Below are 12,936 nucleotides of genomic sequence, written 5' to 3' on the forward strand. Positions count from 1 at the left end.
AGATAAAAAAAATACACAACTTAGTATACCTACTATTACAAATTTCAAAAGCAGAAAAAGTAAATATTTGCAGACGAAAACTTTTATAAGCTTGGCAACAATAGGAAAGAAAAAGCTCAAGTCGTTACTCCTTTTTGATCCATACAATACTACTAGAAAGTAGAAAAGATGGAACTAAACAGAACTACATACGAAACCGCTGTATCAGAACGACAGAGTTACTAACATTTGATGAAAAAACTTTTTGGAGGACTTTGATTAGTCGGAGTAAAGTTGGTAGGTTCAGTTCGTGATAGTAACTATGGGTAAAAAGAAAGCTAGGAAATCATTTAGGCAAGGAGGTCTTTAAATTTGATAGGAACTTGTTGTATATAACCACTTCGTAAAGTAATATAACAGATGTGGAAAAGATACTTCAATTACTACTCCATCTGCGCCTTGTAGTGCGTCGCTTCGCTTTCAAAATGAGGTATTTGAATGAGAGCCTAATTTTTTAGCCCGGAACAATCGAATTGGTATTTTTTTTTATTGCGAAGACAATAATTTTTATGCTCCAATAAGTTGAAATCTCTTGTGACGTCACTTGTCTGTACACTATTACCGATAAGTGACGCTCTTATCCCCACTTCCATCCTTGATGCGTTTTATATGACTTAATAAAAGGAACAGTTTATTGATTCTTTAAAGTACTTCAGTATTTGAGAACTTTAATAGAACAAAACATTCACACATGAACAGGTTACATAGTAATATGGAATGTTTTTACTTTTATAACATTTTTATTTGACATAGCATCTAAGATAAACATCTTAAGAATGTTTACTATCTCTCGTTATCGAACAATTACTATTAAGTGTTCAGGGTTATAATAATTATAATTTTAAACTATAACCACTAAAAAAACAGGGGAATAAACTGTTTATTCCGTTAAGAAGTGTTGCTAGCTCAGCATTGTGTTCGAGATTAAAAATAAATGTTGTACGAGCGTTGCGCTTAACGTATTTTGGTAGCTACAAAGAGATTTAAATGTGCTTAGTTATTTATTCTTGGACTGGGTTACTTTTATTTTAGTTGAAATATTGTGGCTATTTGCTGAACAAAACTCTTTGTTGAGTGGATGTCAGAGTAACTGGCATCGCACAAGTACATGGGATCAGATTTTAAGAGTTAGGTGTTATTTTGTTGCAATTTTTTAAGTTTAATGTATTTATTAGGGTCGTTTGGTGTGCACGAGGTGCAAGTTGTGAATTTATAGTATAGGTTTAACATTGTTCCTACTTATTAAGACACAACTGATGAAACGGTGAAGGCAAACAGTATGAGGAAACTTGGATTCCAAATATTGGAATCTGAAATCTGAAACCTGCAGTTAGCTATCGTGGTGATCCATGCTCAAACCTTTCATATTCGGATAGAGGCTGTGCCTGTGCCTGTGCATATCGTCGGCATCTATATTTGTATGACAATGATAATATATAAAATGAATACTTCTTCCACCATGTGTGCTCTCGTCGTCAAGTTAGTAAAATGTCTATAATCATAAAATGCTGCACGGTAGTAAAACTTTTTGCACCTGCAGTAGTTTCTCGTCTTTATTTTGTTTATGCAGCACATGTTGAATATTTCATTCCTTTTCAGTGTAATATAAAGATAGTTTTTTTTTTTTATATTTTTCATTTAGCATTTCTAACATTTCCAGATAAACGAGCCCTTGAATTAACATCTAACTATCTATACTATTCCATCTTGTTAGTCACTAAGCGTTTAAAATTAATTACTTTAATAAACTAACCTTGTGTGTACGCCATTAACCCTAAGTATGTAATAAATTCCCAAACTAAATAATAACAATGTGTCGTACAACAATTAAGCTATAAACCCCTTTTAACACTTCTTTTGCAAACACAAACATTCCATGGCTTTTAGCGGCAATGGCGACAAAACTTCGGTTTTCCGATGAAATATTAGCAGAAGTACTACTGTATATATTTTCTTTTGAAAGAAATGAATTAGAAAAAATGGCTTCTTTTGACGGGATTTTCAAGCCTGAAATGGCAAGAACACAAAATCGATTTCGATTACTAAATTCGGCATTCAGAAAATCATCATTTTATGTAATATAATTTACCTACTTTTTTTTACAAAACTTCTACATTTTATACCTAGAAGTAGTTTTTTCAATGAGACGGCTTCATTGAAACACGTATTATAAAGAACTTAAGTTTGTAACAAACCATGTGAAAACATTTACTTAATAAATTCCCTAAATCCACTAGGTTATGCAGTAGTTGCAAAAATGTATCGTATTAGAAATTATGAAAACGAAATTTTTACCAAACTACACCCTAATATTTGAAAAAGTTCTATCAAAGTGCCTTCTTTGATGATCAAGTAATTGGCTGACACCGTTCTCTTGGCAGTCGTTGTAAATCATAGCATCTGGTTGCACAGGAATCAGACTAACATACTTGGGAGACAGCCAAACCTGGACAGATTACATATTATTATTACAGTACTAAACTAGACAGCTAGACGTCTAGAGTTTTGTTTTACCTTTAAAGATTGTATTTATTTTCGCTGTGACAAGATGTATCGGGGGTATCAAGTCTCTTGTGAGTTTGCTGCGAGTTTTCAATTTTATTCTTTGCTTTTATTTCAGTGGAGATGAATGGCTAGGTAGATTAGTTTTCAGAATAAAGTTTTTGGTAAATTTCAGATTCCTTGCTTGCTTGATTTTCTACGTTTATTCTTGCTGCACAGATGTGCTGTTTGCTTTGAATTTCATTATCTATACTATATGATTCTTCAATTTCACTGAATTGTTAAATTATAATTTTGTATACTCCCAAGAAATCCAAATTTATTCAGTCTAGTCATTCTCATGAACATAACTCAAATACAAACCAGCATTAATTTATCTCAGTACATTATTACACCCATCCTTCAGAAACCCTAATGAATTAGTCGAAATTAAGATCTCCACAGACTTAGCTAAGTATAGAAGAGGGTTGTAACCACATTCGGATTTACGATGCGATATTACTAGTGGGCCTTCTAGTAATTCTGTGGTTGCTCTAACTCGAGCGGTTACGACGGCCGGTACCCTTTACGCAGCTATTAAGAATGATGCCACCGTTTATAGTTGCCTAACAAAAACTGTGGTTTGCTTTTATTACTTGTTTAGTTTTGTGGCGTATTTATTCTTGCTTGATTTTATTTCAACTGACCATTTCCTTTCAAAAGTATTTTTTTGCAGTTATTTAAGCGTTTAGGATAATACTATTTAAGTATATGGCGATATGCCCTATATTTAGTTGTGATACAAATATATGGTGTCTTATAAAAAAGAATATTGCATTCTTCATTTGTTTATTTGCCTCAAATATCCACCACACATTTTTTCATGTGTAGGTAATTCATTAAAAATAGATGTCATATTTGAAAACTTTGCTGTATATTTACTAATGAGAGAAATAGCAGATGATAATTAAATGTTCATAAAATGGTTTACGACGAAATCTCTCATCAAATTTATTAATTACGTCACAGTACAGCATAAAACCTATAACCTTTACAGTTCTTGGAGTACAAACTCATGTTGTACTTCACGACTCACGTAACTCTGAACATGAGCTTTTTAACCACCTGCCTTCGCGTCTCGGTAAAGTTGACGACACCAGTTGCTCACAACTTCTGAAGACTGTCATTTTATTTCCACAGTTTGTTGTTACGAGTAATATTAAAGTTCGACGTGGAACTTGTTTGAACACACGGCTGATACCGGCTGTGAAAGGTTTTATTCCCATGTCTAAACATTGGAGTTTGTCCCTCTTTCCATGTATTGACCTATTTTTATAAGGATAAAATAAAATAGTAGTGTGGGTTGTTCTTTTTAATGGTGTACAGATTTGGAATAAATAGGTATTTTTTCATATTTTGTCTATTTTATCGTAGTTTTAAACAATATTTAAACTTTTTCAAGAACTTAAATAAAGTTAAGTTCTTAAAAAGGTTCTTGAAAGTTAACAAGCAAAAATCTGTGCAACCAAAAACCTGAAACCCGAATATTTAAAACCTCTCCAACAAAGAAAAACAACACAGAAATCCTGGAAAATCCACCACAAATTACTCTATGAATTTCTAGCGCAAGTTTAACACAAACATTATATCTCAATCACCTCTAGAGCAACTTAATACAAACATAATAATTCAATCTAACATAACTATGTAATAATAAAGTAAGTATTATGAATCTTCATTCTGGCATCGCAGCGTGGCGACATGACCCCTACTACCACAATTTACAGTAATATTGTTGCAGTTGTGGGAAAGAGAGGCCGCTCTACTCCGTGTAGCGCTGTCTCGCTTCCACGATAAAAGTCTATTACTTGAAGACGTGGCGTCATGGCGACACAGCGGGCACGCGCCGGCCCATGAATATTCAACCCCCGACCGCGACACTTAACTGTTCATGCTTTATAAACAAACAATTTCGAAATAATTATAGTGACGTACGCGTTAACTTGGAATTGAACGCAGTGAGGTGAAACGACATGTTGTTGTTGGTTAATAATATGAAGCAGGTGAATTGGATCAGAACCGAGGGGACATTCCTATTCTCATGGAAACCCTTTGTCACGAGGAGGGGTGAGGAGGGGCAAGGACTCCTTATGAACATTCATGACAACAAGGGGGAGATTGGTAGCGACAGCTTCTTTTGTTTTCGCTACGTTTGGTCAGTGCGTGGTAAAGGATAGGTGCTCACCACGCTCTGTCCGTACAGCAAACTGCAACAAACTTTGATTACATTTAAAAATACTGTTTCTGCATAAATAAGTGATTTCTTCCAGGATACAAAAAAAATAGTTAAAACATTTTTGATCATCAATAAAAACAATTTAACAGTCTCTCCTTTTTGTCTTAGGGCCCCGGAAGAAAAAATCCAAAACAAAAAACTTGGCTTCAATGGTAGATAAGGCAAAAATACATGCAGGTTTCACAGAAGGTAATTCTTTAAGTCTTAACCTATACCCGACTTGCGTAAATGCAGCTTTTATCTTCCCTATTCTACTTTTGGGAAAGGGTTTCCATAAGTCCTTGTCCTGCGCCACCTCTAATCAGGCGTCTTTATGATTTTAATTCATCCCAACACCTGGGCCCCAATACTGCTATTCACATATTTAGAATGAATAGAAATATAAATAAATTGGCACTATTCACACAACATAATAATGCAAATTCAGTACTGGCCAAACACTTACGGCTTATACAATGAATTTTAAATTATTGTGCTGGAAAAGTGCTTAAGAGAATAGTCATAGTTTCAAATTTAAATTTATCCTAGGCTGGTTTTTGTAGTACCGCCAAGCGACCTATTAATAGCGCCCATTGTGATCCCATCTTCGCCTAGCGGTAATTTTGCATGCGGTTTTGGAAACCCACCCAACCTCTTATTTTTATAAAATCTTTCGTCAGGATGATTCTTACTTCAAGGACACAACGATCCCAATTAACATGCTTAAACCTTTGTATCATTTTATTTTAACCCTACCTCATTCTAACCTGTAACCTTTTTCTCTAACCTCCATAAACGTATGCAACTAAAACATAATATTAAACTGCTTATGAACTGATATTTTAACTCAATATTTAATATTCCAAGCAGACGTTCACAAAGTTTAAATTGACTACGATGTGACCACAACAGCTGTCTCGGTTATTATCGCTGCAACATCGTTTGCTTGATACTCTACTGTTTAATTATAAAGTTTTAGTTCATAAAATGCACCTGCTTTGAAGTTTGAACACAGAGTGTTATTGAGTTACCTTAAAGAAATTCTGGACTCCTCCGTAACGGCTCTATTGATTCTAATTAAAATTTTGGGTGCATATAAGGTCTGAATATTGGAATACATCTATTTTCATCCCCCCACGAGATTTCTTTTCATTTGTATATAATGTTTCTTCCTCCACTGCACCATGGCAAAACAACGTTTGCTGGCTCAGCTAATTTCTTCAATAATAATCCGATTACCTTAAGAAATACGAACATACTTATAGATTGAGGGATTTCGATTTTGAATACATAATACACCAACCTAGACATCATACAAGACTGTATTGTAATTCTAGCAAATGCTAGTTACTGCCGGATTACCCCAGAGTGCGACGTGCGTAATAATTTGAATACTACAAACCAGAAAATATTCTTGTGGTCCAATAGAAGTCAGGAATTAAACCACAAGAAAGAAATAATCTTACGAAAGTTTTCCAGTCACGATTCTATCTATCTTGTTTGTATAAATCAATACACGAAGATAATGGAAGTTTATCGTAAAGTTACTGAATTGTTTGTTTTAAATTATATTTTATCATTTGACAAGTCTAACTTCCATTAATTGAGTTGCTACAACACCTTCAGTGAGCCGTAATAAGCTCGGTTGTTGTTTTCATACAAGCTGTCTTATAGAGCAACCTTGTTTTCAATACTTAGTACAACATTTAGTATGTTAAATAGTATTTAGTATGTTGTAAACTCAATAAAAAATAATAACCTAAACTTTTTTTATCTGGGGAAATCCTCACCCTGAAGAAGGCGGAGACGTTTACTGGAGTCTTACTGGCCGAACCACCACAGAAATCCATATTTCCGTTGTAAGGACTTCTAAGGACCACAGGAACGCAATGGTAACTATCGCCAACTCCATCAGGAAACCCCCCTTTAAACTCTAATGTAACGTGACCATGAAGAAAAATAAGTGAAGATATATGTATGTATACCCAAGTCGATGACAAAAGAATCAATAAATAACACCCATTCGCTTTATCCACCAAATGAAAGTCCAGCCATTGAAGCATTCGCATTCATCATCCTATTCAGTGCAGCGTAATAAATTTTCCCCACTAATAGTTAAACACGAGCCGCAGATGCGTTAACCACATAAAATATATCTGGTTGGACATGACAGCTTATTTATTCAAGAGGACATTACATTAATTTTCCAAGTCATCATTGATATCTGCGCGACTATTAGGATATCTCAAAGTGTAATTGTTGTTCTTCTCCAACTTCTCGAAGGTTATCATGTCAGATCAGATCAGCCTAGTAACTGAACAGAGCCATTGATCTTTGGTTCCTTGGTTACAGCTGTGGAAGAAGGATGCCATGTAATAAATAAATAAATGTACTTTGCTGTCTTGCTTCCTTTGCAAGTCTTGCCTTTAGAGATCTTATGATAGGTAGAGCATTTTTATGAGTAATACGATCGCTTTAGCCTCCGAATGACTAGTCATTTGCAACGGTAAAATACCTAATACCTACTATTTAAATAGAATCTCGTTGGTTTTGCGTTTAAAAATAGCAATTCATAGTAAGAACCTCGTTAGCATAATGCGTGCCTTTGAAATACTATTTTATTATAAAACCCTCGTTATAAAGTCGTAGGTTTATGCTAATGTGCCCCAAGGGCGATGTGTACCAAAAAATGCTGAAGGAATGGATTCCTTTTTGCGGCCTGAATTAGGTAACTGTTGTTAAGAAATGTTTTTATCTTTTGTATACTATAGGTATGTACCTACTATAGTAGATATTGTTTTTTAGTCATCAAGCTTATAACAAAATTAATATATCTTTGAGAGGGATGCAAGATACACGTTAGACTCAAATATTATTTAAAAAATGACCTAATGCAAAAATTGTATACCATTTTAAAATGGCGAATTGACGACGACTACTGCCTCCTTTTTAGCGCCTTTTATTGCATGCATATTAAATCCAGCTGTCTGACTAATTTTCGAAATAAAGTGAGCTATTTCAGGCTTGATACGTCTGAATGATTTCTAATTTTTGTTCGCGATATAACCAGGTATTGTCCAATTCTTTCCACTTCGTTTAATCTGTCTGAGCAATCTTTTCGTCCAAATATTGAGAACGGATTTGATGTGATCGATTGCTTCCTTTACCGGAATCGAAAGGTTCACTGTTCTGTATTTATTTTTTCGGCAGATTATATGTTAGGAAAGGAAAATCTATTGGTATCATTCGTTATGGACAACAGTACCGAAAATATTAAATTGTTATAAAGGGAAATTATACCACAAACAGTGAATGGCAAAAGCAATAGACCGGACAGAGTGGAAGAATCTAAGGGAGGCCTTTGCCCTGCAGTGGGAAAGTAATGGCTGAAAAAAATAGGGAAATTTCAAGCTACAGTCGAATTATAGTTGTTAACTTAATTTGTGTTTGTTTTTTTAAGCGTTGATGAATACGAATACCTTTAAGTTTAGTCTATACAGGGATACTCGTGTTTACCTATATCGTAACACTATGTACCTAAGAATAAGGCTAATTTTGGCTGTGTTGAAATTCTTTCCACCAAAGTACGGAGAATGGTTAAATTTTACGTTTTCATATTTTAAACTTCACATCATCCGCAACGAAAGCCTAAATTCATTCTTATCTGAAATACATATTATGCCCGCATATTAGCGCTAGGGTTCCAAAATAGATAATATATTCAGGATATATTAGGCTATCAGCTATCAGCACAAATGATCAATTTAGACCCGGACATATGCATGAAGCTCAAGGATCTTGTAGAGCCCATTCACCGTATAATGTCTTCATATGAGATTAAGCCGTTGCTGTAGATAAGATTAAATGGATTCACTAGGATGTATTCGAATATAAACAGATGAAAAACATTAACATAAATATGCTAACGAGACAAGAAGGCACGCATAAAGACATGTACTCTACATAAAAATATGACTTTTTGCTGTTACAAGATTAACGCCTACTGTTTCTCGCGCGCAATGTGGCGTGTTCACGTAAGTCAGATTAAATAGATAGGAATTAGCTACATTCCGAATAAATGAGATCTGCCACGCGATTCACAAAGAAAGGAAGTTTTTTTTTGCATATTTCGTGAATTATATTTAGGGTGATGTATGGCTGTCATTTGTTTTGTTTTATGTGCTGGTAATGGTCAGCGTTTTATATTCAACCATGATGTTGGCATATTTGTTATAAAGATTATTTCTGTAAATTAATGTCCGTAACGTTATTTACTGAATTTTACAAGATTTCTAGAACTGATCTTATATTAGTAAAATACAAATACACAAGTGTGTTGCGTTTTTTTCTTTCTACTCTCTAGTTTCTTTATTTTTTTCTACGAACCTTGTCGGTATTCCATACAGGATAACACACTATTGGCCTGTACACACGACTTTCATACAATAATGGAATTGTTGTTTTACTGAGTAATCAATTAATTAAACAAAGCAAAAATCTCCATACATTAACTTCATTCAGTCTTGGGTCACCAAATACAACAGCTTCGGCACCAAAATGGATCACAAAGACACGTGTTAGCCTTACAAAGCAGTTTATCCCGGAGTGGACCACAGTTAGGGAGCAGCACTCTGCCCGGAAGCCGTGACGCGCATAAGTGAATAAGATGAGATCAGAGCGGAGGCCTCTTAACTAAATTAGACAATTTGGTTTGATCAAGACGTACCTTTTGCCGTTATTAGCTGTTGTCCATTTAGGGTGGGTTTCCAGTGACACAGAGCTGGGTGAAATAGAATGGATACTGAATTTGACAAGCACAGTACTCGAAATACTTTTAGGGTACGCAAAGTGTAAAAACGGGATCCTGTTATTGAGCCTCCGCTGTGTATCCGGCTGTATTTCATAAAACTTAATATGTACAAAGTAGTTGAAAATGTCGTTATGTTGCCATCATAACAAACAATAATAAAGAATTGAACATTGAGGTTAAGCAACGTCGATAGGTGATCCATTTCTCTGGCTGTTTAGTTATCCTTTTAGTACAAAACTCTCACTTGACCTGTTACTCTGTTTCCACTGCGTAGTTCAGATTGATTGGCCAATTACTGGTTCTGTCTCCTGTCGCGCGCCCGTATCAGAGGAAATACACCTTTATTGTACTTTGTTTAAGATGACTAGCTATAGCTATAAAACATGTCCAGATGAAGAATGAACAATTGACAACGTGAATTTCCACAATGAAATCGATGAAGCTTTGTTATTTTATATTGTTACATGTAGTTCTTCACTTTATATCCAATATATTTTTCGAGTTTCGTTTTAAGGTACCCATTGTCTCGCTTATTAAAGCTAATCAACCAATATCGCCAGTTCAAATCAGTGCGTGTGGCTTATTAATATCCTAATCAGACCCGTAATAATGAAATCTGATATAATTCATACATAGCTTATATTAAGGGGTAAGAAATTTGGAAAATATTAAGGTCCAGAAATTAAACCTTTTTGGAACACGCAAGTTAAGGTTATATAGGTCACGTGCGTTATTATTAATTTAACGACAAGGCATTAATTATTAGGACTTTTGTAGTTAAAATTGTAATTTATAGATTTGTGGTTCAGACTCATAAAAAGAAAATAAAACGAGAATATTGTTCAATTAATTAATTTATGACGTAACGAAAACACGAAAAGTAATAGCACGAGGTTGTTAATGTTACTTATTGAGGTAATGATGTTTTATCCCAATTTGGATACAAACAGTTTTGACCTCATTCGTTAGACAATATAACCTCTTTAGACTTCTGAATTAAGAAGTCAGATATAGTTAACGAGATTAATTAGTGTGCAGTACATGCCTACCTAAATAACGAAGCAAATTGTCACACTAAAGTAAGGAAACAGAAAAAATACAATTGGAAACGAGACCGGAGACAAAGTTTCGTACTTTTTTGTTTCGTTTGAAAAACCTAGCACAAGCCAAATTATGGACCGTTCACCTATGTAATCCACTTGGCGTGTTTCCCGAACTCGGATGGACGAAGTTGTTCGCGTTACAACCAATTATTTGGAATATACTGCCTTAAGGAATGGCGGGTCATTGACATGGCGACGTGAATGAACATCTGACTCCAAGGGATGTAGGTAGCACGCGATCCGTGTTGCTGTTCTTTAAAAGTAACTTGTTTTCTTATACATCTGTCTGCTTTGAGTATTATTTTATGTATGGAACTGTTAGTTGCTACATAGAACTCATATAAATGACAATTTTTTTTCTGACATTGTACGACGTTAGGTTTAAGTCATTCGATTTTACCAATTGATCGAAGATTTCAAGAAAATCATTATTTTCAAGTTGTTATTTTCAATGGCCGGATTGTTAAAATGAATTAAGCTTTTTACTCTAAACGACTTTTTATGAGAGCTTCAACCTTAAAATTATTTATTACTACATTTGTATCCCAATAGAATAATCTATAGTTTCGCCTACCCCGCCTGTCTATCTAGTGACCTTGGTCGGGGGTCATTGCTACCACGTAATGTTTCCCCCAAAGTCCATTATGTGTTGTTTATGTTTTCTAACCGTTCAATTCTCGTGTCAATGAGCTCTGCCTATCCACAACCGGATCGCGTGCTCGCGTGACACACAAACGACATATTTTGTTCGAATTCACAACATGTGCGGGTATGCGTAAAGATATTTTTGAACACTGATTTTTCGAACGTTATTCGCGAAATATACGTGTCTCTTCTCCCTGAGTCAGTAGGCTTGTAAGGGTAAAGAGAAAATTTTGCCTATAAAAATATACAGTAATTTTATTCCAAAGATTTGCCTCTAAAATATATCTAAATTGTAAAATTAAATGGCCTTCATAAAAGAAAATACAGTTCGGTGATAAAATATAATGAGGTAGCTGAAAAGCAGCTAAAACGTCACTTAAAGATGACATTATATAAAAATTGTGAGATGAGAACTAGAGAAAATCTGCACCCATTTTGCACCCGTCAGCCTTGATTTAATTCTGGGACTTTTGTTAGAAGAAAGGAGGAAATGAATGGGACTCCAAGCTGAGCTCTAGGATTGTCGGAGGAGCTCGTTCGAGCTATCGCCACGATTTGTTACTGTGAGGCCGTCGCTGAAAGTTCAAGTACTTAAGATATTGAACAATGGTCGTTAAGTTCGTAAAAGTTCCTTTAATAAAGTCAAGTCGCTAACAGATTTATCATAACAGTTTTGCATAAAAGTGCCCTTTTTAAATGATTTTTGTCTTTTTTCCACAGTTGTACTTTGATGTTCTTTAGACACACAATAAAAAATCTGAATATCTCGAAAACTTTCCGACCCTTCCTAAACATTTAGTACTATAAATATTTAAAAAGGCAGGGCAGACAGACCGATCCCTAGTGTAAAAAGTTAATAGTAAGAAAAAGTATTTGAGAAAGAATCTACAGAAAGAACAGGGCAGAAACTTTTGTCACGGGAAATTTTCGTTGAGGTCCTCTGACGAAAATAGCAAACGTCCCTTAAAATATACGGTCATTGACTTGTCCTCGACCTGAGGTCTAAAGAATAATATTTTCATGAGTTTATGAAGTATGATACTAGAAGGTGAAAATATGTTATTTTTAGATCTTGAAGTTGGCAATGTGATTTTTTGTGATTGTATTTTGTCGAGTCCGCAATATTTATCAATGGAGAAATCTGACGCCTGTGTCACAATAGCCTTCTGATTATGTTATTTCGGAAAATTCCCAAGGTTTTCAACTTAATGTTATTATATATTGGCTTATTTTATGGTTTAAGTACTCGTAATATTAAGAACGAAGTGTTTTTTTTCTACTAGGCTTAAAACAAAATTTACGTCAATCAATCATTTCTCCTTCGGAATTTGACAGCTGTATTTGATGAACGATGAGCCAACTAAGTGGGGTATATTACTAAAATACTTTCGATAAAAAAATAAACGCAATTTGTCTGTATTTTCCTAAGCAGCTTCATACCAAAACCATAGTCACTCGTGAAACAGTTTAGGTTATAGTTTTCAAACTGAGTCTACTGAAACTATATCTTTCGACTCATTAACTACTTTACAAATTTCGACGCGTATAAAAAGCAAATCTCTTTTTAATTTGACGAAAAGAGC

General features: G+C 34.6%; 1 protein-coding gene across 2 annotated transcripts in view; it reads left to right on the forward strand.

Moving 5' to 3' along the window:
* LOC113502318 (calcium uniporter protein, mitochondrial) overlaps nucleotides 1-12,936 on the forward strand; it is a 175,584-nt gene that overhangs the window by 76,619 nt on the left and 86,029 nt on the right. Inside the window, exon 3 of one of the 2 annotated variants that reach the window (XM_026883839.1) lies at nucleotides 4,925-5,005. The exons of the other annotated variant lie outside the window; for it this stretch is intronic. Within the exon in view, the coding sequence (XP_026739640.1) occupies nucleotides 4,925-5,005 (81 nt within the window). The remainder of the gene's footprint in view (nucleotides 1-4,924; nucleotides 5,006-12,936) is intronic. 2 annotated transcript variants of the gene reach the window in all.

Source organism: Trichoplusia ni, chromosome 17, assembly GCF_003590095.1.
Source record: "Trichoplusia ni isolate ovarian cell line Hi5 chromosome 17, tn1, whole genome shotgun sequence".
NCBI lineage: Eukaryota > Metazoa > Arthropoda > Insecta > Lepidoptera > Noctuidae > Trichoplusia > Trichoplusia ni.